This window comes from Balaenoptera physalus (genome assembly GCF_965194825.1).
Source record: "Balaenoptera physalus genome assembly, chromosome: 4".
NCBI lineage: Eukaryota > Metazoa > Chordata > Mammalia > Artiodactyla > Balaenopteridae > Balaenoptera > Balaenoptera physalus.
Window position 1 is genome coordinate 35,864,216 of NC_138891.1, and position 26,962 is coordinate 35,891,177.

General features: G+C 34.7%; 1 protein-coding gene across 1 annotated transcript in view; it reads right to left on the minus strand.

Moving 5' to 3' along the window:
- The window catches only part of DHX36 (DEAH-box helicase 36), a 49,489-nt gene that overhangs the window by 1,628 nt on the left and 20,899 nt on the right, over positions 1–26,962 (minus strand). Inside the window, exons 9-24 of the mRNA XM_082459523.1 lie at positions 26,035–26,116; positions 22,055–22,195; positions 21,668–21,770; positions 21,197–21,284; positions 18,101–18,156; positions 16,546–16,610; positions 15,684–15,827; positions 13,311–13,428; positions 12,211–12,309; positions 7,476–7,649; positions 7,245–7,331; positions 6,219–6,302; positions 3,936–4,035; positions 3,753–3,843; positions 1,175–1,295; positions 354–506 (exon numbers count right to left, since the gene is read on the minus strand). Of these exons, the coding sequence (XP_082315649.1) occupies positions 354–506; positions 1,175–1,295; positions 3,753–3,843; positions 3,936–4,035; positions 6,219–6,302; positions 7,245–7,331; positions 7,476–7,649; positions 12,211–12,309; positions 13,311–13,428; positions 15,684–15,827; positions 16,546–16,610; positions 18,101–18,156; positions 21,197–21,284; positions 21,668–21,770; positions 22,055–22,195; positions 26,035–26,116 (1,706 nt within the window). The remainder of the gene's footprint in view (positions 1–353; positions 507–1,174; positions 1,296–3,752; positions 3,844–3,935; positions 4,036–6,218; positions 6,303–7,244; positions 7,332–7,475; positions 7,650–12,210; positions 12,310–13,310; positions 13,429–15,683; positions 15,828–16,545; positions 16,611–18,100; positions 18,157–21,196; positions 21,285–21,667; positions 21,771–22,054; positions 22,196–26,034; positions 26,117–26,962) is intronic.

Below are 26,962 nucleotides of genomic sequence, written 5' to 3' on the forward strand. Positions count from 1 at the left end.
CAAACAATGTAATAAATAAAAATGACTTCAGCTGGTACAAGAAATTTAATAAGCTATTACACAAAAAGACTGAAATATCTAATGAGCAACTAACTAAAGTGTGGTTATGAGTAGCCAACTTAAGTAAAAAAATTCAAACTTTTATCACACTGAGCCATTCAGAATGGTTGGTCTGTAACTATCTCAAAAAACAATTCAGAAAAACTATGAATCAATTTCTCAACACAATTTCCTCTGCTGAAATAAAGCAAGAAATATTTAACGTAACATGTATAACACTTGGAAGAACAAAACCACAAGACCACATACTAACTTGTATGCAGAATCCAAGACAATCATGTAAAGTCAGTCACCTTAACAAGATGGGCGATTCTTGCTGGAGACTGAAAGATGATCCATTCATCTACAGCAATAGTTTCCTGATCGTTATCCTTCTGAATGGAAATATCACCTCCGAAGAACAAGAGACAGTATGGAGAAACTTCTGTGCAGTCATACAAGTATATCTATAATGAGAATTAAGGCAAATTAATACATTAACGAGTCTGAAAGGATTATTGCCACGTTAATTCAATAATATCACTCGTATCAATCTATTAGTGCTTTCCTTCTAAAACAGGTACTATCCTTTTAGTGTAATTACAGAGACTAAATTTGAAGAAATACCATTTAAACAAGCCATTCTTACTTCAGAGAACAAAGGAGTTTTATATTTTTGTTTCAATTCAATCAATAGCACTATTCTGTAAACAAAATATTTCCTAAGTGATAAAACCAAAACACTAATGTAGCTGAAGTTCTTTTTATTTATATAGTAACAGAATTCCCACGTAATATTCTGACCAATACTTGTATATTGACAGGCCAACAAAATTCTTTGAAAAGTGTAAACTCTTATATACCATAAAATGCCAGTATGTCTTGAAAGCAGGCTCTGAAAGAAAATTATGCAAATCAAATAACCACCCCAATTAATTAAAATACAAAGATCCATCATGACAGATCTGCACATTAAAAGTATAGGTTATTTGCTTAAAGAAGGTATAAGTAATGTCAGAAAAAAAATTTTTTTTTAAAGAAAATAAATTTTGTTTATAATTATGAAAACTATACAATTTAAAAAATACAACAAGACTGTCATTCAGACCCATGGTTCTTTTATGTATTCACTTACGCTACTTGTTCTCATCTTCAGGTGATAGATAAGCCAGTTGTAGTGAAACTCTGTTTGCTCCACATTAACGGATTTAGGATGAATAGCAACTAGTCCATCAGTTTTTGTGTAAACTTTCACCCTTTAAAAAAGTTAAAATGTAGTTTTAAAAAAAAACAAAACAAAACTCTGGAGGATTCCAAACTAATCCCAGAATCAAAACAAACTCCACAGATGAGTTCAATTTATTTTTGCAATATAAATTTCCGAAGTTTTATTTTAATAAGACATGGAAAAATAATTGGCTAAATAAGAATACTCTAAATCATACAACAAATCCTTTTCTTATAGATATAATTACTCAACGTATTAGAAAGATGACAAAATATTCCCTAATTATGTTAGTATATATACTATACCAGTAAAGTACAAAAAATGAAATACCTGATATAATTCTAAGTGAATCAGACCAAGAGAATAGTCTGTACATTTTACTGTAAATCATGATACTGATAAACAGCCGTCAATTTACAGAATAACTCTGTGAAATGATCTAAAATTAAAAATGAAGAATTTTGTTTAAAAGGGAGTTAGCTAAAACTGGTTTTTAAAAACCTATTCTAAAATATGTTTTAAATGGTCTCACATTCACTGAACTCCCCCACCTTCAAAACAGGAATACTTGGAATAAATGTACACAGCTCTAGTTCAGTCTCTCCATTTTTAGGGGTCCTTCCTTTGATAGTCACAAAAATTTTACCTCAACTTGTAGGAGTCTTTGATTAATATTATTCAACAGGGAGATGTCTGATAGTTTATATAGTCAGTGGTAATTACAGCATAAAGCTGATAATCCATTAATCCTTCCTCTTTGTTTTTAAGAGCATCTTTTTCATGGTTCTAGGAATCCATAATATGTCTACCAAAATCTGAATCACAGTCATGAGCCATTATTCAGAATAAAATCAGCAACTGTTTTTCCTCACCCAGTCAATTTAACCAATGCCATCCTGCAACCCTACATCACCAGAACAGCAGGGTCTGGCAAACTTTTTCTATACAGGACCAGAGAGAAAATATTTTACGCTTTGTGGACCTTCTGTCACAACTACTCAACTCTGCTAGTGCAGCTGGAAAGCAGGCACAAACAACATGTGAACAAACAGGCACAGCTGTGTTCCAACAAAAACTTAAAACTCTTAGCCAGTATGCCAAAATGTGCTGACCCCTGCACGAGACCAAAAGAAAGCATAAACCCAAAGAGAACTACCTTTCTTTCATAAAGCCTTCCCAGGACGGCAGAGGGATATATAAAATGTTTGTACTTCAAGGAGTCTCTCTGTTAAGCTACCTGTAAGTTTAGGGATAGATATGAAGAAGAATTTGACAAAGTGCTGATGTCAAAAAAGTACTCAGATCACTTAAAATGTGGATAGTTCAACTACAGTGATTAAAATTCATGTAACCCATAACCTTCCACGTGAGAATAGGGTTTCTCAACATCAGCATTCTTGACATACTGAATTTTCTGTTGTGGGGACTGTCCTGTGCATTACGGAACGCCTAACAGCATCCCTGACCTCTATGTACTAGATGCTAGTAGTACATATTCCTCCATTTATAACAACCACAGATGTCTGCAGACACTGTCAAATGTCCCCAGCGAGGCAAAATCACCCAGGTTGAGAACCACTGCACTGCTGCATTGTAGGCTATCTTTGAGGTCTATATTTTTTCATGTTTACAGAATATCCAACTTTTTCATTTAACATCAGTTCAAATATTTTATGTCAATATACAGTGATGTTTTATACGCCTAACAGAAATGCCATATAATATGGTCTTATAAAACCATAATTTCCCACTGCTACTAGACATCTATGTTGTTTACAATATACCTGTCAAAAAACATTTGGAATTACTTCCTTAGAACATATTAAATTAAAATATTCACTTATGAATCCACGGGGCCAGTGACTATTTTAATGACTGCTGATACATAATTTTAATCTAAACTGTCTTCCAAAAGGGTGGCACCAATTCACATACCACTAGCCATTTGTGACTTTCAGTTCCTCATTTTCCTCACTGGAATGAATTCTTCTACTGGGCAAAAATATGCCTTATTTGTTGTTGTCTCCAATTATGCTAAGGCTGACTCTATTTGTACATACATTTAAAGTTTTATTTTATTTCTCAAAATAGTAAAATCACCACAATTCTATTCAAAGAGCTCAAGTAGAAAATTACTTGTTTTAAAAGAGAGGGAAAAAAATCCTACAACAAAATTTACTCTAAACAAAGTCCACCCAGGCACTGGTTTTTAATAGCTGGCTTACTGTTCTCATATTTACATTGCTATTATATTTCACTAACATTCTTTGTGAAAAATGGGTGATGAAGGAGCAGACTACAGGGATGTGCTATGAGAGAAAGTGATGCCCATGGTAAACAGTTTGCCTTCTCTTCAATGACCAAAAGTAACAAGAATATGGCCCGATTATCAGTAAGAACAAATGTACAATATAAGCCATTGCAGTAGAGGATTTCAAAAGTTTGAGAGAACTACAAATAATTCATAATAATCTTCAATGCTTACATTTTTCTTTTTTTACCCAAATTTAGTCGGATTTTAGCAACTTTGGGATATAAACCAGCACAGATGACAGCTTTAATTATCTTCTCATTATCTATTGGGGGTGGGAAGGTAGAGAAAAAAAAGTAAAATACTGATACAACTGACAACAGCAGCAAGTTATTTACACTGTATTTTCTACTTTACCTGAATTTATATTAGATTTTGGATCTTTAGGATTTCTACTGCTTACAAATCCAGCTCCAAGAAGATGCTCAGCAAACTGCCCTTTCATGTTATGCAGCATCTAGGGAGCAATGGTAACAAACAGAACTAGAATACCTTTCACACAAATTTATAGGGGTTATGAAGCATGTACTCATAAATAAATTTAGCTTTGAGCTTTCCCTGCTTTATGAAACACTTTTGCAAAAATGTGATGTTTTGGAGCAGGGGTTGGTAAAGTACAAAATTTATAAAAACCTGTTTTTGTCAATAAAGTTTTATTGGAACAAAACAACACCCATTCATCTACACACCATCTTTGGTTGCTTTTGCATTATAATGGTAGAGGTGAGCAGTTGCAACAGAAACCGTATGGATTGTAAGCCAAAAATATTTATTGTCCAATCTTAAGGCTTGCCTGCTGTAGGGAATAACAACTGATGTTTAAGTATTACTTCAGTTTACAAAAAGGCTCATAATTTTCAAAATTGCTCTCTACCCCATATTTTGAAAAAAAAAAAAAAAAAACAGTAAAGCATAGAGAAAATAACCAACATTCATATATGTACTACTGAAAATTAACTACTGTTACATCCTGGCACAAGAGCTTAAGGCCTGTTTCTTGTCTTTATTTATAAGAAAAATCACTCTTTGGGTAAAAATGATACATGACTCATTATAAAAAGCATTCAAGTAGTACAGCAAAGTACAAAAGAAGACTACCCTAATCTCAATACTGTCAGAAATATCATTAACTAAGTAAATAATATTGCAGACACTTACTATGTATGCATTTATACGGACAGAAGGATTAGACAAAAATGCTATCCTAACAATGCGATAACGTAAATACAGAAGCTGTTTTTATAAAAGCATTCAAATTAATTTTAGTTCAATTTAAGGAAGTTAAATAGAAATGAAACTGAACTAGATGAATCTTACATTTTTATAATCATAAGAGATATTTAATAAAGGATCCTTGTGTGCTTAAAGTAAGATTATGAGACATAAAATTGTCACATTTAAGTATATATCCCTTTTATGAATTATGTGACTTTAGTTTCCCCACCTACATTCTCTTATAAGTGACTCTCTAGGTCATCTCCTGGTTTCTATCACCATTATTTTATTTATATTGTTCAGGATAATAACCTTTATTCTGTATCCATAATTCGCAATACTGTTTTGCATTTTTCCATATTTAATTTCAGTATCTACCACCAGCTGACTTAGCACGTACTCTCCATTCCTGAATTCTTTCTGATTCACTTCTTAACAGGCAGCATTTCACTGTCACTAAATATTTCAAGATCAACTCATGGGTGCAGTATCTCAAGTGCTTTCTTGAATGCCTGTCATTTTTTATACTTGAATTAATATCTTGACTGGACATAATATTCTCAAAAAACACTTGGCTGGATTCAACCATCTTTTCATACAGTACTTCATTTTTTCCACTTAAGGGAAATGTTCTTACAATATATCTCTAAATACATATTCAACTACTCTTAAATTTTCTATGTAGAGACACCTATTACCTTTTTTTCCATTGGCTGTAGTATCTTTCAGAGTTATTACCCTTCTTTTCATTCTGTTAATGTTTGGGCACTTTTGATTAAATATGCTAGATTCTGGATTCTTTTACCCCCGTAGATTTGTTAAATCTATGCCACAAAGATGGAGTGTACATGTAATGAGGGAAGGTGAGGATACTTCTACTCCCACCGGCATGAGATCACTTCTCCAGTTCAGTGCAGAGTCTGAAGTCTGATGTGCATCTGCCCTGCTAATTGTTCACTTTCTTCTATTTCACACATGCCTCCTGTCCAGTGTTTTCTCACTACACTAAGTCAGCTGAAGATAAAAATACCTACCCAAAAGTTAAAGAAAAGATACTCGCTCTATCTGAGATTTTAAAACAGATTTTAGGAGTATTAGTGAAAATTTTCAGGATGAATCATCAAAATGGCAACTAAAGTGTGGGTGCAGGAACAGTAATCGAGCCTCTCTGTGTTTTCCTGCTAAACTCATTTTTTTTCTTAGCCATTAGTTTTTTGTTTATTATGCTATACACCTTTTCTTGTTTTGTTGCATTGACTTAATAAAGATTCCTTTTATGATTCTGTATAATGATTCAACTTCATAAGACTAACTCACACAAAAGTTAAGCAAAAACTTAACTTTTTGCTATAGATTTGACTACACAAAATACATATAAGTCCCTAATCTAACATATGAGAATCACTTCAAAACATTCACCATTACCTGCAGTGTGTTTGAAGACAGAAAATATTCCCAGCAATAGTCTTTTTCATATCTGAAACCACGTTGTCTAGCTTCTTCCCAGCCCTATGAAGAAAAGTATTGATATTGTTCCCCAAAGCAAAGACTGCTTACCAGTTTGTCTTTATTTTGGTAATAATTTTACCTTCTACTGATATTTCATTTTCTTGTAAAAAATTCAAAGAATTTCCAAATTAACAAACTAAAAAAACATAAACTTCCCATGATCCTAGTTGTTAAGAGATAACCAAAACTGAATTTGCAGACCTTTCTTTACACAAAAAAGAGCAAGTTACACAGCAACATACTGTGCATTTTACATAAAATAGCATCATTCTGTACATGATTGTATTAATCAAAATGAGCACTCTGTTGAATACATTTCAATGCTATTATATATTTTCAACTTCAAAAATATATTGTTTTATTTTGCTTTAAGCTAGAGAAGGAGGGAAGATGGCAAAAAAGAAAATAGTGAATGAGCTCAAAGGAAAAAAAAAATATAAACTTTCCCATAATAGGTAGTACAAAACTGAGACTAGAACTACAGTAAAAAGATGCTGTCTCTATACACCAAATTACATTTAAATGTTGCAAAGATGGATGATAAATGTTTATCCTCGGATAAGCCTGTCTATAAGAGAAAAAGTCTCTCTATCCTGAATAGTGTACATGACTATCATGCTCTATCAAAAATGTTAAATCTGAATACAGGTATAGTTTATTAATGAACAAAAAGGGACCTTCTGTCATAAATGTCAGTAAGACAAAGATACAAAAGAATAATAGCAAATAAAATTTTAAAATAAATTATTCACTTGTTCTATTGTTATCAAAACACAAATATAGACTTTTTTCAAAAAGGGTAAATGTAATGAGCTATCACAAAATTGAAAAATGATGTACAATTTTTTTCAAATGTTCACCCAATTTTAGGCATTCTCACTTAGCAGTTTATTCCTGATAACTACAATACAGATTTTAAAAATTTAAATATATTCCTTTTACCTCAAACGCATTCACAACTGTCAGGTGATCACTTTTAGTATCCTTTGCCAATTCCTTTCTTCTTGCATCTGCGACCTTTTCTTTTCCCTTAAAACAGATGAAGGCAACTTAAATTGCTCTGATGGTATATAACAGAGAATGGCATTCTAATAAAAAGCCAATGAAAAATCTAAGCAAACAACTATCCTGTGTATCTAAAAATACCTGGCCTTTTACTTGTATCTTTCTTACCAATGGAATCACAAAGGGATCTCTGAAGCTAAGACTAGCAGCAATGGTGAGCACCGGGTCGAGGCAACAGAACAGAGCTCCAAAAAGAATCATTTTTCCAATGTGTGGCTCAACTGGTAATCGTGCTAAGTGGACTCCAAGAGGTGTCAATTCTTCTTGTTTATCCAAAGCGTTCTGTAAAGTAAGAGTTTATGTTTAAAACACATTGTAAGCACCACATTTTAGTTTGCTTAAGAAAAAATAATAGGCCACTCTTAAGTCCAAATGCCCTAATATTGTTCAGCTTTAGTTCTCTTCATCAAAACTTAAGTTTGCAACATAAGTTTTGAGGTCAGCAAAGGTTAGAAACTTATTTAAACAGAAACAGCTCGGCTTTACTATAAATGTTGGAAGAGAAATGAGAGAAATAACACACCAGTAAGTCTTCAAATAAAATCACCCAGTAAAGTTACAAGAGTTGTACGAGAAGTAAAACAAAAAATGAGACACTATTACATATTTGGAATATAGAATGCATAGCCCCTAGATTCTAGTACTTTAGGAGACATGAGACAGGACAGCAAGAGATAAAATATTTATCTAGAACCCCCCAAAACAGGGGTGACTTCTGCTCTGATTACCTAGGTAATTTGATCCAATCATCCTACTGAGCACAGATGGAAAAGCTGCTTGAAGACTGGGGAGTTACAAAAGAATTAGAAAAATCACAAGTCCAGGATTAGGGGAGGGACAGAAGTCCAAGGAAGTGAACCCAACATTGGGGCATCTTTTCCCAGAAGAAGCAACATAAATCCTCTCTGGAAGAAATTACCATCACCCCAAGCTCCAAGTTTTTATCTGCAAAGACCTCTGTAAATACAATGTCTAGTACACATTCAAAATAACAAGATTTGAACAACAACAAAAATAATAAAAAATATAACTCAATTGCCCCCTCTCACTGGCAACCAACCACTAGTTTGTTATAGGGGTGGGAGAGTGGGAGGTACAAACTACTGGTGTAGAACAGACTACAAGGATGTACTGTACAACATGGGGAATATAGCCAATATTTTGTAATAACTGTAAATGGAGTGTAACCTTTAAAAACTGTATAAAAATTTAAATTAAAAAACAAACCAAAAAAATATAACTCAAATGTCTCATCAGACAAAGATCTCTACTAAACATTTATGGAGGAAATAACCTCAATCTTATAAAAACTCTTTCAGAGAATAGGAAAATAAATAAATAAATAATACTCTCAACTTGTTTTCTGAGCCTAGCATAATCTTGGTACCAACTTGACAAGGGACATTTGGAGAAAGGGAAACTAAATAATCTTATGCATGAGAAACTCAAAATAAAATAATGGCATATTGAATCCCAGCAAGATAGGTTTGTTTCTGGAATGAAAGTTGGTTTAACAATTCAAAAATCAATGTAATTCAATATATTACAAATTAAACATAAAAATCAGCATAATTGTATAATCTCATTAGAGGCAGAAAAAGTATTTGATAAAATCAATTATCCATGCATAATAAAAATCTCTTAGTAAACTAAGAACAGAAACTTCCTTAATTTGATAGTTTCCACCAAAAATCTGCAAAAAACATGCTCAATGAATTACTGACAGCTTTTCCTTTGAGAGTAAGAACATAAGAATGCACACTATCTTAACACTTCTGCTCAACATTGTACTAAGGATCCTGGATGATAGCTGGAAAGGAATAAATAAAATTGCAATTATTTATAGATGTGACTGTGTACTCAAAAATCTACATATAGTTATCAGAGTAAGTGGGTTTCACAGCATTGATGAATACAAGGTCAACATTCAAAACCAGTTTGATTTCTGTATATCAGACTCACAAGAAAATGAAAAATTTTGAAGTTTGAATATAATCCAAAAATACCACAAACCAAGATATAAATCTTTAAAAAAGTTCTGTAATACACAGAAAACGCTGAAACACCAAGAGATTAAATAACTAAATCAATGGGAGAGATCATGTTCTTGTTTGGTAAGACTCAATATTGTAATTCAGGCAGTGTGACACCAGCTCAAGATAGAAATATACACCAATAGAATAAAGGTGAGCCTACAAACAGACAAATAAATCCATAGACACCTGATCTATGACTATGGCTGCAGAACAAAGAGGAAAAGGATGAACTTCTCCATAAATGGTTTCAGTCAACTGCTCTAAAAACTTTGATTCCTACCTCACCTACATACACAGACACACAAATCCACTGCAGATGGATTATATAGCTAAGTGTGAAAAAGAAAACAAAGTTAAAACAATATATCCTCATGACTCCAGGGTAGAGAAAAACTTACTAAAGGACAAAAAGCAGTAACAATAAAGAAAAAGACTGATACATTTGACCACATTAAAATTAGGAATTTCAGTTTATCAAACCACTGTTAAGAAGTGAAAAGGTAAAAATACAGACATGTGCAATACACAGCTGACAAAAGGCTCAGATCAAGAGTACACAAAAAGTATACAATGACCTCCTACAACATAACAGAAAAACAGGCATCAATAATTTATAAATGAGACTATCCAAATGGGCAATAAGCATAAAAAGCTGCCTACAAATTCAACAGTAGTCATGGTAATGCAAACTAAAGCCACAAAACTACTACATACCTATCAACATGCTTAGAATAAAAGACTACAGGTTGGTGATGCTACAGAGCAATGAGAATGCTCACCTACCACTGACACTGGTAGGAGTGTAAGTAGTCTGACAACTCTGGGAAATGGCTGGGCATTACCTACCAAAGTTAATCATACAAATACGTTATGATTCAGTGAATTCACTCAAGTGTACACCCAGGAGAAATACTTAAACACGTGCACCAAGAAACAATAAATATTGAAGAACAGTCATACCAGCACTATATGTAACTGCCTCAAATTGGAAATAACAAAAATGCCTTTCAGTAGTCATATAATAAAATATGGTAAAGAAATGAAAATGAATGAACTATAGCTAAAAGCAATAATGCACATGAATCTCACTATGTTCAGTGAAAGAATCGAGAACCCCGTTCCCCCTGCAAAAAAAAAAAAACCCACATCCTGTGTGAGTTCATGTAAAGTTCACAAAAGGCCAAGTTAAACTGAGCTCTTTATAGAGATGTATACTGGTATACCATCAAGAAAAACAAGCAAGAGATTACCATTAAAGTCATGATAGAGGTTATTTTTGAGCCTGAGAGTAGAGTAATTGGGTGAGGGTAGGAAGTTGGTTTTTAGGATACTGGAAATGTTCTTAACTTCTTGACATGAATAAAAATAAGAGTGCTCACTTTGTGATAAACCATTAAGCTGGACGTTTTTGTTTTGCTCTTTTACCCTGGATGGGCATGCTGTATTGCACAATAAGAAGTTTTTTTTCAAAATGTAGGCTTCAGACCCTACTGTTGGCAAGGATTTTCCAAGCCTTTTCACAATTTCGTTGCCTACAAATGGCTAAGTAAAGACTGGTTCTTAAATTCAGTTGGAAGAGAGGAAGTCATCCCACTCTGGCTTCAGACTCCAGCCGTCCTCTGGTTGTCTGTCTCTACCACAAATAATACGTTGATTCTCTGATCACCACGTAGCCCTCTACTGCTGTTCTATTCGATAAAAGTCTGGAGGGGAAGAGAGGTCAGGAGTAAAACCGCACTGCTCCCTAAAATACCACTAACCTCACTAAATCTAATCCAAATTCCAACAAAGATGGTCAGGTAAGTTACAATACTTTTCATTTAAACAACTTAATACTCACATTAAGAGCTTATTTTTACATGGACCAAATTCTCAAAATTATCTACATGGATAGCACAAATAAAATTGAAATACGTAAAATACATCTTCAGCATCCTCTAACCCAGCACTAATCAACAGAACTTGCAGCACTGACAGAAATGTCTATTTCTGCACTGATTATGTGGCAGCCACTAGCCATATGTGCCTGCTGAGCATCTAAAATGTGCAAGTGTGACCAAGATGCTGAATTTGTAATTTAATTCAAAATTTAAATTTAAACAGTCACCTGTGGCTAGTGGCTACTGTGTTGGACAGCACAGCTCTATTCTTTCTCTCCACTGTGGGCATTAACTCACTCACTAATTCTCTCTAGTCCTGTGCCGCTTCTCAACATGGTCTCGTGCAGGGATGGCTACAAACTAAGTGGTCACTTGACTAAGACACTGAAACTAGTTCCTCAAAACACTGACTTCATAAAAGAAACTAAGGAAAAAAGCTGTAAGAATAAAATGATAGGTAGGGGGATAGGATATTTTGGAGAAAAGCCACCTGCTAGTATTCCTTCAAAGATAGAAGAGTTGCCTTTATAAAATGTTCATACTGTCATTAAGTTACCTGTATTTGACAAAAGCTCTAAAAACATTATGGTAATCAGAAAGAGTAGAATAAAGCAACCAAATTCATTTCTAGAATACAAATGAATTGGACCAGTAATTGAAAGATTTCAAAATTTTATGTAATTTTAAATCAGGCCTATAATGAAAAAACTTGTGTGGAAAGAGCCCAGTATAAGGAAACTCACAAAGGTATCATTTTATAACTTTCTAATTTATATTTCATACTCCAAGCCGAATAGCCAAAGAGTGAATCAATTTGGCACTGCACGTTCATTGGCTTAGCTTGCCATAATGAAAGTAAATTTTATAATTAGCTGGCTTACTTACTTTAACACTCTAAGTTAGAATTTTTAAAAAAATCAAACTTACCAGTTCCATCAGGTGCTTTATGGAAAGTAACACTGCTTCATTCGATGGTGGATCCATTAGCCTACTCAGAAAGTAAGCAATTCCACCTAGCCTTAAAATCTGGGGAGAGACAAATATAATTAAACATATATCATATATTGACATAAGAGGTTAATCCTGCCTGTGTCACTGACTCAAAATAAAGCATCAAACCTATACATGATTTTCAAGTTAGTTATTTTACCAGAATAAGTAAAAATTATATTTGTGATTCTATAAAAACATGTTTAAAGGCCAACATACTACCTTCTAACACCCACCAACTCTATTAATGAGAAAAGTAGCTGGTTAAAATCTCAACAAACAAATTGATTACCAATTACCTTCAAAATAAGGCAGCTAATTTTATCAAAATACATTAAGATGCTGAAAAAATGGTAAGTAGTCTATAATGAGGGATCTTAAGATATAATAACAGTAGCTAACAATTACTGAACACTTACTATGTGCCAGGCACTGTTCTAAGAATTTTATATGAAGTTAATTTAAATAACTTGCCCAATATAACAGATCCAGCTTGCCACAGGATGATTTGGGATTCAAACCCAGGTAGTCTGGCTCGAGAGCAGTATGTAATTAAAAACTGTTTAGTCAATATCTGATCAAAGCTTTAAAAAATATAATTTATAGTTGACCTTTTTTGAACTGCATGGGTCCACTTACACACAGATTTTTTTTTCAATAAATATAGTACTTGCATTTTTATTTTACAGATTTTTAAATTAACTAAGCGTGGGGAAAGGTTTGTGTTCAATTAGAGGTCACAATATGTAGAATCAAAAGAACTAGGGTTTGAGTCCTGATTCTACCTAAACTGTTTAACTAACCACCCTTGGGTGAGTCTTTTATCAATTCCTTTGTTTTTGAGGCAGAAAAGGCAGCAAGTGGATTTTCGGCAACCCTAATCCCCACGCTGTTCAAGGATCAACCGTACTAACACACAGAGAGAAACAAATGCATGGTAAAAATTCTTTCTGGCAGATTAGTATACTACTTTCCTCTGTCAAAGATGCTGAAAACTAGAACCCTATTTACTTTCTTAACTCTCCCAGCTAATTTACCTTTATTTGTAAACAAAGTTCTTCCAAAGGCGTTCTCAAAATTTCTGGCAGTTGATAGTCATCTAGAAGGCTTGCTCTAAGACCATTATACAGATGATAGCAATGACCAGGTTGAACTCTTAAAAAAAAAGGGGGCGGGGGGTGTATTATCAGTGACTTTTTAGAACTCCAGAGAAAAGACTAGGCAGGGGAAGTAGTCAATATTTCTTTCAAGCCACACCATAACTAATTTACTTGTTATTTCATTTTTATTAATCACAAATTCCTTCTCCCCACCTGTTTTGAATAAGCTTAAATCCATTAACCCTAAGTCCTAGTTCTAAAAGATACAGGATTGCCTCCCCCTACCAATAATTTGGTTCCCTGTTTCTATCTTACAGATTCCAGACTTCTATTCACAATAACAGCAGTATACGTAGGTTAATCTCTTTGGGCCTTGTGAGCATTTTATGTAACAAATCCCGGTATTATGTTAACCTGTCTATATTATTTTAAAAGCTTTTAGGTATGTGCTATTTATTGAGTTCTCAGACGGATGTTGGAAACGGTTATTATTTTCATCTAGTGACCTGAATGATACTATTCTTTGTACAATGTTAAGGACAGATATGAAGAGGTTAATGAATTCATTCATCTTCAAGCAGAATAAAATATTTCTGTAGGCGCTTGCTGTTAAAGGAGGGGGAGGCCCTTTTCCTATAGGAGTAAATTAATTCTAAAAATCTTAGCTATTTCTGTCACGAGTCTACAAAGACCCTTATCTATTATATTACATGTCTGCAGAAACTAAAAGTAAGAGGGTCTCCACTGAGGACCACATAGTTAATATAGTTTGCTCTGGCCTTCAACATAATTATCAATCTAATTAGCTTTGCTAAAGGAATTTATATCTAGACAGCCCACAAGGGACTATTTTCCATTTGAATTAAACACTGTGTGTGTATATATACATATATACGTATAACTGAATCAGTTTGCTATACACCAGAAAATAACACACCACTGTAAACCGACTATACTTCAATTAGGAAAAAAACCCACTGTAATTCCACAGTTAACCTTCACCAGGATAGTGGGGATGAGGAATTAGATAAAATTTAATACTTGATTTACTCTATTTCCATAATTGTTTTCATGGATCAAATCTTAAGCCCTAGTGTGTTTACTATTCATTTATAAAAGTGTGCCAAAACCCATTCACCACAGTGAATACTTTTTGAATCAGTATCCAGTAGTGACAGGTCTGCATGGGAAAACTCCAATCCTGCTAGGTCCCCAATCAAGGTATGCCCTGGTTAACTGATTAGAAGGTACACTTTGTGAATTAAGCCGTGACTATGCTCAAGAGCACCAACTGCATAATCTAATAAACTACCTGGAAGTCAAGTTATACTGGGATAATCAGCAAAGATCATAGCCAGTGAGTCAGAGCTTTTAAGATATAGTACCAACTTAAAGGACTGATAAAATGGTCTGTAAAATTTTCTTTCAACTCTCCTTTCCTTACTTAAGCCAGTATTTGAAGATTAATAGGAATCTTTTTATTCTACGTGTAAGAGGCAAAACAAAAACTCTCTTCTAAAACTCCAGACATGATTCTACTACTCATATGAGTAAGGGTATAAAAATACTGTGAAGTATGCATTACAACAAATAATAAGTGCAATTATTTGTGTTAAAGGCAAATCTTTTCTCCTACCATTAAAACAGAGATATTTCTATTTCTTTTGCTATCACCACATCAGTGGGGAAAAGGTATTTTCCCTGTGTTTTCATTGGTAACTGATAGTGAAAACCCAGCACAGCTGTGAAGTATACTGATGAGGAGCCCAGACCGTGGAGCCAGACTGCCTGGCTTCAAATCCTGGCTCTGCTACTTACAAAACTGTGTGACTTTGGACAGATGACTTAATTTCTTTGTACCTTAATTTCTTTACCCTTAAAATAGAGATAATAACCTATACTTCATAGCACTGTGGTAAGTATTAAGCAAGTTAATGTATATAAAGTATCTATGAGATGATCTGACATTCAAATATTATTAATAGCTATCATTATTCGTAATATATGCTTTTTAAAAAGAAACACAATTATATGTAATATAGCTAATAACATAAAGAATAAAGAATATTAATTTTAATTAACCAGACTGAGGAATTAGAGGCAGAAATATCATAAAATAGAAAACTTGGTAGATAGTTTTTCCAAAGCAACTATGATTAAAACAACTTTCCCATTTAAAAACGTGCTGCAGTTAGTTTTAAAAAATATGAAAGGTAACTGTCCTAAATAAATATTTTAAAATGCCACCAACACATTTTGCTACACAAAATTTTTTTGCTTTTAAGGCTTCACACAAAGGTCCCACCTTACCTTCCAGCTCGACCTTTCCTTTGTTTAGCATTAGCTTTACTAACCCACTCGGCAGACATTGTACTGATGTTGTTCTGTGTGTCAAAGTGTGTCTCCTTTATTTTTCCTCCATCTATTACATAAACTACATCATCTATGGTAATGCTGTTTGGAAAATAAATATATAAAAAATGTTAAAAACACATGAAAAGTACATTAACCGATAACAGGCCTACAAACAGGGATTTTAAAGCATTTTTTATCGAATCAATTTGATTTTTAGCAGTTCAGGATTTTCACCACTCTTCCCAGTTACCAACGTAAGGGGGATCAAGCACCAAATCACAGGCAGCATCAGCAGCTTCAGTGGCAGCACATAGGGCCAATCTTACAGATCATGTGCTAAATTTTTATTTGCCTACAGCCAAACTGCACAGCTTGCCTGAGGACTTTTGTACCTAGCTTTAGGAGCCCTCCAGTTCCATGATTTAATATCAGTTTCCACAGAACAATCTGCTGCCGTGACCATACTGGTATAATAGTACCTCCAAGGGAATACATTTTAAATGCTGTATATAACTAATTACCAAACTACCAAACAATTCTACTCCCAACCAGAAAAACTGACCTCAGTTCCCAAGCTTCTTTAGGAAAGCGTTATAACAACCACTTAATAGGCTATTTCTAAAGGGACTAGAACATTAGTATAGGTTGAAAAAACCCCCACAAAACCTATGTTCACTACCATAACTAAATTAAAATAGCTTTACTTTTAAGAAATTACAAAGTATTTTGTAGAAGAAAAAGATTAAAGTATGTTAATAATTTATGGGGCTCAAAACTAATGTAATCAACAGTAGTTGGTAATTAAAACAATTTTTACCTAGTCTCTGCAATGTTGGTAGCAATTACTATTTTCCGAACACCAGGAGGGGTTCTTTTAAATACCTGTAAGAATAAATACATCAAAATCCCAAAAGTAAACTAATTTCTGATACATCATTCTTGCAAACAGAGGAATTACTTCAGGTACTGTTCATTTTTAGCAATTCTGTGTTCACTGACATATATGCATCTAATATTTATAGATATATTTATAAAGTATACATCATCTTCAATACCACAGAATTCCCTTTTGGTAAATCAAACAATCTCCCACAGATGTCAGCACCTTACCACAAACAAGATTTCAAACGAAATGTGATAATTTAAATATAGAGATAATTTGAATTTATAGATATTTAAGTAGTATATAAATTACTAATGATATTTAAATATGATAATTTAAAATTTGTTTTTTAACAAATGCTGGAGAGTATAAACGTCTTACTGTATAGTCAAACTTTTAAGGGAGAGGGACAGAAGTTTAAAGATAAGAATTATGAATTACCCAAAACTATAAAGGTAAGATCACCAACCAACCAGGCAGATGCCCAATCGTCAGAATGAATGTCAGCTGGCTGTGCCACCGTATACTAGCTTTCTGACTGGACTGGATTTTAAAAATAAATCCCCTTCACATGGTGAATCCTACAATGTCATGATGGCAAGTACCACCTTGGCCGAAAAGCAAAAAAATGCATAAACTTATCCCCTCGTTCATAAAAGTGATAATCAATAAATAAAATGTTGTTTGCCCGTCTAGTCACATATTCTCTAGCAAAGGAATAAATAATTTACGGTGAGGGTGTCAGAGATGGCAGTACCTCCACACTGGATACAATTTTGTCCAATCTTTGGAATCAAAAGTTCTCTTTCTTTCCTCTTCTCTTCCCTCAGGTATGCACTCTGTATCTAATCCAGCTGGCTGAGCCTTACTCAGGACTAAGGTACCAGCAGAAAGGATATTAAAAAGCTCTCAATAAAAAATGTAAAGATATTTTCTTACAAAGAGTGGAAAAATGGATCCATCTCATTCCACCAGGAACTGCAAACACTAGAAAATCACCTTGCCTTTGAGAAAGCAGTGTTCATTCTAACTAGAGAAATCCCTGCATCTGACAGAGCCAAAACATCCAAAACCATAATAATACATTATTGAAATCTCATGCCTGCAAATGTACTAATTCTGTTAAATCAAAATTTCAAATATCAAGCTGTACATGTCACAGATTATTAACTTCTAGGTTGAGTTATTTTTATTGGTATTCGCATACTTTTTTCTTTTATTCAGGAAACCCAAACAAGTTCTTGGTAAAACCAATCTTTAAACGTTTCCCTAATGCTGACAAAACTAATCTGATTTGTGGATTACCCTCTCTTATTCAACTTTTTGTACAATCATTCCCTGAAGACTCATTTGCACAGGTTCTCAAAGAAGTATTTTTTTATATGGATTACTATTTGAAAATGTGCCTTAAAAAATAAAAGAAAATAAAACCTACAATAAGCAGTCCTTAAAGCCTGCCGCAGTTTGAAAGATAAATTTAACAACATACCTGTGTCTGGTTAACTGTAGGCATCAGTGAATGTAAAGGTATAATAAGAAACCTGTCTGAAAATTAAAAAGAAAATTAAACTTTAAGACAAATAGTTGCAGAAAAGCTCCATCAAAAAAATATGGAACAGGGACTTCCCTGGTGGTTAAGAATCCGCCTGCCAATGCAGGGGACATGGGTTTGAGCCCTGGTCCGGGAAGATCCCACATGCCATGGAGCAACTAAGCCCGTGCACCACAACTGCTGAGCCTGCGCTCTAGAGCCTGCGAGCCACAACACTGAAGCCCACGCGCCTAGAGCCCGTGCTCTGCAAAGAAGCCACCGCAACGAGAAGCCCGCGTACCGCAACGAAGAGTAGCCCCTGCTCTCCGCAACTAGAGAAAGCCCACGCGCAACACGAAGATCCAATGCAGCCAATAAATAAATAAACTTATTAAAAAAAAAATATATATATGGAACAATGAATTCAGATGCTAAGCCACTTGATAATCAGACCAACTTTATTCTTTTTATGTTCTTGTTAATATTTTTTTGTTAATTCTAAATTCCTAAAGAATGCTTAAAAAAGTTGGAAGCTCTCTTTTCAAATTATACTAAAAAAAATAATTAACTCCATTCCCACCACTAACTGAAGACCAAAGGATTTTGCTTAATATGGATGAATATGTTTGTAGACTTTGGGTAATCCTACTTTAATCATACAAAGAATATTTAAATTTTTAAAGCAAATTACGTACTAAATTTCCATGTCCTACTTAAAAATAATGAAATAGCACTGGTTAAATGTAATACATTCCAAAAGTGACCCACATTTAAAAAAAATAATTGTTAGGAATATAAGAAGTTTTAAGTTTCAAAATGAAGTTGCTCAAGCCCATTCATGATTATTAGCCAATAGACAGAAAGTTTGATGTAGTATGGTAATGGGAAGGAGAAAGAATGTTAAGGAAGCAAGGGTAAAATTTCAGTTAGATATAGTTACCAAAGTGCAACCTGACTTACATCTCCAGCAAGAGTGTCCAAATGACCCCTAGATAGCTGTATTTCCCCCAGATAAAGAACTGTTGTTATTCAAAGGAGATACGGTGCTCCCCCATAGACTCTCAATGACCCCCTTGAACTTAAAAAAGCAGTAAAATGCTGTCAAGCAATTGGTATTGCTAAAAAAGAATGCTCTTAATTACTTGTCTCTGTGACATGATATGAAATACATCAACTCTAAATACTTAACTCGAATTGAATCAAGCCTTCAGATATAACTTCCAGTTTGCAAGGGAATAGAGGTAAGAGAGGATCAAATGAAATGATACCATAAAGATTCAGACAGTTCCAGAATGTTGCAGACCTAGTCTTTTCCACCATGGGTAAAGTAAGGGGAGGATGGGAGTGATGTTCTAGAACTAGAGTAAACGATCTATCAGTTTGACTTTTTCAATAGTCTGAGCAAGCTAGCTGTGAAAGACACTTTAGGGGAAAAAATGGGAAAATCTGATTATAGACGATTATCAGATGATGTTAAAGATTAGGTATGTTAAATTTTTGAAAGACTTCCGTTAAAAGAAATTAAGTTGGTGGTGGAAGTATAAATTAATACCTCCATCCTTGAGAATAATTCAATTAGAAAGTTAATCAAGTCAATTATAATAATCTATAATGTCACACCCTTTCCCCACTCCCCCCAAAATGATCTTCCCTGCATTTTTCTTGGAAAATATATACACACCCTTATTTTTTAAAACTAAAAGTAGATCATACAATAGTGTTTATGACGGGGGAAGGAGAGGCCAGAATTGGAAGGTTCAGCCAAAAAAGTATTCCAATTGTTTAAAAAACTAATTTGGTTGTATAGTTCAATCACGGCTATACTTTTTCTATAGAGAAAGATTATCAATGACAAGGAAAAGAGAAAGCAGTATTTCATTATAGAGGAATCACGGTGATCAGATAAAAATATTTTTCTGGCTAGAGAATAAATAATTCTAATTATAAATAATTTTAATTATAGAGAATCCTTTAGGGCATTACCATGATGGGATTTAACAAAGAATAAAAAATATTTTAGCCAATAAAATTAGATCGAAATATTTTTAAGTGTTTTGTAAAAAAAAAATGTATCAAAAGCACTTCAACAGAGTAAGGTTAGGAAGTATATTCAGAACTATAAAATACTTAACAGAATTTGCTTTGCTAAAGTTAATAATGACTCCTGAAAAAGCTTTAACTGAATTTCATAGGAGAAAAATGTTCCCATGCATTTCTCTAAGATGTAAGAGGTTATACCTCTCAAAACATGCTGTTAAACAATCAGAATCACCTAAGGACTTTTTTTTTTTTTTAATTCAGATGTTCAGGTCACATTCTAATATTTTGGGATCTGGGTATCTGCATTTTAAAGAAGTGCCATGGGTGACTCTGCTGTATAGTCAGCTGAGAAATAGTGGACTAAGGGATAAATTCAAACTTCTTTTCTGCCCAGCTAAATGCAGAAGTGAGTGAAAAAACAAAAACTCCAAAGCCAGCATCTTAACTTAATGAACTCAATTTTTTTTTAAATTATTTATTTATTTATGGCTGTGTTGGGTCTTCGTTTCTGTGCTAGGGCTTTCTCTAGTTGTGGCAAGTGGGGGCCACTCTTCATCGCGGTGCGCGGGCCTCTCACTGTCGTGGCCTCTCTTGTTGTGGAGCACAGGCTCCAGACGTGCAGGCTCAGTAGTTGTGGCTCACGGGCCCAGTTGCTCCGCGGCATGTGGGATCTTCCCAGACCAGGGCTCGAACCCGTGTCCCCTGCATTGGCAGGCAGATTCTCAACCACTGCGCCACCAGGGAAGCCCCTATGAACTCAATTTTATTAGGCAAATTTAGGAAGAGAGGAAAAATAGTCTCACCATAATACTAAATAAGGAACTTCACTACACACCTACCATCTTCATCTCTGACCTAGAACTTCCAAGAAAAAAAAAGAAAAAAAGAAGATCCAACTTTTGAAAAAACCCAAGCTGGACTAAGACCACCAAGCTCAAATGAAAGAAAATAACCAGGCTACATATGATTCAAGTACCACTCTTGGAATTAGAATAAAATGCATTTCTATAATACCTGATTTAAACATCACTTGTGACATCAAGAGATCATGTAAAGTGCTGATATTGTCCCAACCTGGTAGAAAGACCAATATTGCACCATCCTATATGGAGGGGAAAGAACCATTACAAAGGATCACATAACAAAATACACTAAGTACAATTTTGTGCACAATTAAGTCTTCATTAAAATTATACTAGCTCAAGATAACTTTAGTTACTAATTATAACTAAAGAATATAAGTTCCCTTTTTAAAAATAGGATTTATAATCCAGACATTTCATTTGTTTAGTCTTTTCTTCAAACAGGTCAAATGTCTAAATCTTTTGGTATTTTGAAATTCCTATTTCTGGTGTCAAAAGCCATTTCTTCCATAGGTTATTTTTTTTTTTAAAGCATTTAAGAAAATTTTCTTTTTTCATGGCCTTGGTACAAAAATAAAATTGAAATTATATTTCAATTTTGAAACTTAAAAACAAAACTAACCTCTTCTTCCAAAACAATGTATCGAATAAGGGCAGCAATCAAATTCAGATCAACTTTATCATCATCCATCATTCCTATAACATCTATAGTGCTTGGAGAATACCTATCAAAGTCAAATAGAAAGCCATGAAATACCTGATAGTTTCCTGAAGTTTAACTTGCTATAAAATCTTATAATTAACTCAATCTGCAAATGGGAAAACATAATCAATAAATAGGAAAGAATTACTGGGATTATGATAGTGTTTACAAGTCAAATCAGTATAGTATTCAGCTAGAATATGAGACTTGCAATGCTATCCTTAAATGAGTACAAAATCAAGACAATCCTGCTTTTTGTTTTAGTCATTTAGCCACCGTGTTCACTTTCAAACAAAACGGACTTACTTTTTTCTCAATTCCCTTACATAACCTGGCCAGCGTTCTTTATAGATTGCTTCTTTTTCTTCTTTTTCTTGTCTATTTACATGCCCTTGCATGAAACCCCTCTTAAACTGGGATCGGTGTTCTTTTTGTTCTGGAACATATCTAAAATAAAAACATTCTTAAATAGCTTCACTTTTTTGAAACTCTGGTTTTAGCTAATATTCAGTATCTCTGACTTTTTTACATTTAGGATTTTAAATTTTAAAGAACATCTTCACTATCCTTTCTAGTGAATGCTAGTTAAATATAAATTTATTACCAAGTATTAACATATAAAATGACATTTTAGATAAAAATCATTCTTCTCTATCAAAGTATATAAACCTCTAGATCATCTTCAGCAATAAAAATTTAAAAATAACTAGAGTAACTTCCATCTTTAAGTTTGAATTTGCTTTTAAATCAAAAGTTAACATTAATATAAGTCTAAAACAACAGTTAATGATTGCCTAGAAGACTCAGATTTTGAATATAGGAGGTTTCCAAACCTGAGTGCACATAAGAATCCCCTGGGGAGTTTGTAAAATAGACTCCTAAATCTTATATTGTGATTTGGATTCAGTAGGTCTGGCTGGGGTCTGCTAATCCAGGAATTTTAATTAGTGCCCCAGGAGATTCAGACAGTGTAGAGATCTACAGACCCATGCTTGAGAACTACTTAGTTCTGCTCAGTCTCACAGACATAGCTAATGGCAGAGCGAGAATCAGCATTCAAATCTCTTATGTGTCAGTCCAGCACTATGCTTTGACTCCACCATGCTGCAGTGACTGCTAAAAACAGAGGGCACATCTGCCCAAGAATGTCACCTACCATAAGTGGGTTCTCAGAGGCATGGGAGTAGAGAGGGACAAAGAAAAATGAACCTACACTTTAACCCCAAAGCCCCTCAGAGTTTACCTAGAGGAGAGCATCTAGATAGAATGGGGGATTTGGAGCATGGGCTTCGCGAGTCAGACAGAATGGGACTGATGTCCTTGCTCTGCCATTGACTAGCTGTGCGACCTCGGGCAAGGTATAAACCTCTGGTCTTTAGTTTCCTTATTTGAGAGATTAATACTCTTTTAACAGTATTGTATGAGAATTAAAAAAAAAAAAAAAAAGTGATAAAGCACAGTGCCTGACACATAGCAGACACCCCAAAAGTATTAAACAATCCCCTTCCTTATTCAGTACCTGTGACCCAGGATTCCCCTAAGTCTTCGATACATATAGAGGCACCAACGTGAGGTAGGGCAACCTGAGACAGAGATTAGTCTAGTCAGCAGGATGGACCCACAGTTGGCTCCCTTCCCAGCAATTCCAAAAACAGAGGTAACCTTTAACCCCCCTCCCCAAGAACCCAATCACAACCCTCCATAACACCTCACCTACTTTCCTCCCTACTTCCCTGTAGTGCAGCTCTTCTTCTGGGAAAGGAACAGCTGGGGGCCTCTGCTGAAAACTTCTATCCAATGACCACCCTACTTCACCTCCCCTCTTAGGCTGGCTAAAGAATGACAAGTGCACAGATACCATCCTTTTGCTTCAAGAGACTCCCCTTAGCTACAATTCCTTGTACATTCCCTGCCTTAGGGGGACCTTAAGAAAGCAATCCATCTTTATGTAATTTTAGATTACTGATCCCTGGAACTTTGTTTTTATTGTCAAGCTGTTGCCTATTATCTTAGAAAACAATTGGTAAATGTGCTATGGTAGGAAATGGGACACACAGTAGAAAGTGGAATTGAGGAGGGAGAGCATAAAAATTTATAAGCACTGATGATAAAACCAGAGCATGGAAGACCAACATACACTTTCACTTTTATATGTTCCCCCCTAACATACACACTTCCCTCTTCGCTACACTGATTTCACTGCTTTCCTGACTTGTCCAGCCTACCCCTGCTTTATAAACTCATTTCCAACGTAATCTCACTGCCCCAGAACAGGTCAATCACACCTTAGAGTAATAGCTTGTATGTCTCCCTATCTAGATATACGTTCTGAGGGTGTGTAATGAGTCTTTCACTTGTTTTATGCTCAGATCTTAGTGCAGAGTGCAAGCCATAAATTTAGTTTAAAAAATATTTGTTAAATAAAGCCCATTCAAAAGCTGACTTTTCTCCATGTGAAATATGCAGCAGGATCTTTGTTCTCACCTTCCCACTATCACTTCCTGATTTTCTCCTTTAACAAGTAAGCTGTGGAGTCTTGAAAAAAAATCTCAACACAAATGTTTCTACATCTGTCCATATGTTTTTCAGATGTTTACTACAGGCCAGGCACTATGCTATGCACTAGTCACAAAGATGAACAGGACAAAATCCTCGACCTTGAAAATTTGAAATCTAGTGCAAGAGGCAAATATAAAAAGATACATTACATGGCAATAAGTGTTATAAGAGATATGACAGAAGTGCTCTGGGAGTCTTGTTGAGAAGGTAACTCACTCTGTGAGAGGCATCAGAGAAGGCTTAATGGGCAATGAAACTGGGATTTGTTCTTACATAACAGTTTATAGATGAAAAGATGAAGAAGGTGGCAAACGTAGCTCTAAAAGGAGGAAATAGCACGTAACAAAGCATAAAGTCATGAAAGAAAGGGCACAAGCTGGCAGACTAGCGATTAGTGCATTTAGGATGGGCAGACCATGGGATGCATGAGGCTAGGAAGAGAGGACAGGGCCAGACTGTAAAAGAGCCTTGGGATGACAGGCTAAGGAACTGGAATCTGATCCTATGGGGCTGTGCTTTCCCAGCCCTTTCTCATCAAGGAATACTAATATAATTTTGTACAGCTCCTCGAGAAGCCCGCTAGCAGCTAATGACCAGTGCTGAGGGGATCAATAACTTGGGCATCAGCTGAGGTGCTCTGCTACAGGCCATGACAAACCCATAAAGGTTCCTCAATCAGTTTTCAAAAAGAAATGTCAAGGGGCGTGCCCTAGGGGAGAAAGCTCACATGACCAGATTTCTTTGGAAAATAGATGGCAGCAGTTTTAAGAGTGAAGACCACAGTGCCAAGAGAGGAACTATTATATTAACACAGGAGAGATAATAAGGACCTTAAGTAGAAGAAATAAAAATGAGAAGGTATGTTCAAGGAGAAAGCTCTCAGGGTTTTTCAGGGGGAGAGTGGGATGGGATATAGAACGACTTAGAGTAGTCTGGTTACTGAGCATGTAAAGCAGGTAACATATCCTGGTGTGTAACTGCTTGATAAACACCAGCTCTTCTGATTTACAGCTTAGACAACTGGGGGGAGGATAATAGGAGTAACCATTATAATAAGGCATACTAAGCAACACAGATTGCTTTAATTTTTTGGTGGAAGCATGGCGGGAATCAAATATAAGATCATGATGTTTGAAAAATGTGGGGTTCAAGAAATCTGTGGTACTGCAATGCTGCTGAGTATAGTGTTAGATAACAAGTTTAGAATTCAGGAAGAGCTTCAGTTCTGAAGCTCTAGTTCTGCAAGCTACTGGAAAATAGTTCTGAAAATTTGGAACTATGGTCATGGAAAAAAGATTTAACGGTGAAATCATAAAAGGCTGAGAAAAGTGTAAGTGAGAACTCTAGGGGGAAATCATATTTAAAGGGTGGCGAATGGAAGCCAGCAAAAGAGAATGAATACCAGGTAGGAGAACCAGAAGAGAGGTTCAGCACTAAAGACAGAGGTTCCCAAACTTTACTGCCCAGGGGTCCTTAAACAATACTGATGCCTGGCTACCAGCCCAGACTCTGTAATATAATTAAGGTATGAAGTGTGAATGTGGGTTTTAAAAAGCTCCAGGTCATTTTAATGTGCAACCAAGTTTGGGAATCCCTGATTTAAGGAAAAACAATGTTTTAGAGATGAATTTGAAACAGTTTTAAGGGTGAGTTTCTGAGACTAAAGTTTGACAAAATGGTGACATGTTATTACTTTTAATCTCTTTTAGTTCCTAATATTTACTTACCTTATTTTTTCAATTATATCTTCCAAAAGATACTCCACAACCGGAAAAGTAAAACCAGGTATATGTATCATTGGACAGTTACCTATCATGGTAGATAAAACATAAATCTGTACTTGAATGTTCAAAAAAAAAAAAAAAAACCACCAACTCAACAGACTGTAAATAGCACAATGACTCCATTAGTTTTAACTTCAGAAAATGGTCCTGAAACTTTTACAGCTCTACCTTATTTTTCCATATCTAATTTAATAAAACCAGCAGTCTAGTGTTCACTCAGTACCGATTTACTGTTACCAAACTGTACACACATCTCACAGTTCTACAAAGTAACCCAGAATACCAAAAAATAGAGTATTTTAAGTTGGATTCAAGACCTATTAAGTCTATTTCTCTTCATCATTAGCCAAGATGGTGCCATGAACCTAAGTTTTAGTGAAATCTACATAAGAAACATACCCCTGTGGTATCCAGAATTAGGGAAAGAAAAAAGTTAAAGCAACACCTAACCAAATATTAAACTGTTGCTTACTATTTTAGAATCATTAGTTAAAAAATAAGTCTCTTAGTATTGTTATTTAAATGCTATTTAGGTTTTTTGTATCAAACAAAATAAACCATGTACACTGTAAACAAAGGCCAATACTGTAGACAGAGATCAAAGTATCTGAGGTGACACCAAACTTTGCCTCTGACTTGCGTAAGTTTACTCAAAGTTAGTTCTGGATTTCTCATCAAAAAGGACTGAGACAGAGACAAAGACAAAGTATAATAGGCTCAACTAATCTCACAAGGCTTTGAGGGTCAACTGGGCTGAATACAAACACATTAAATATAGTTCTATTCCATTTTCATTCCCTTTTCTCCTCCTTGCCCCAACAATTTAAGCAGGAGAGACAGTGAGGCATAATTTTAAAAGAATGTACTCTGC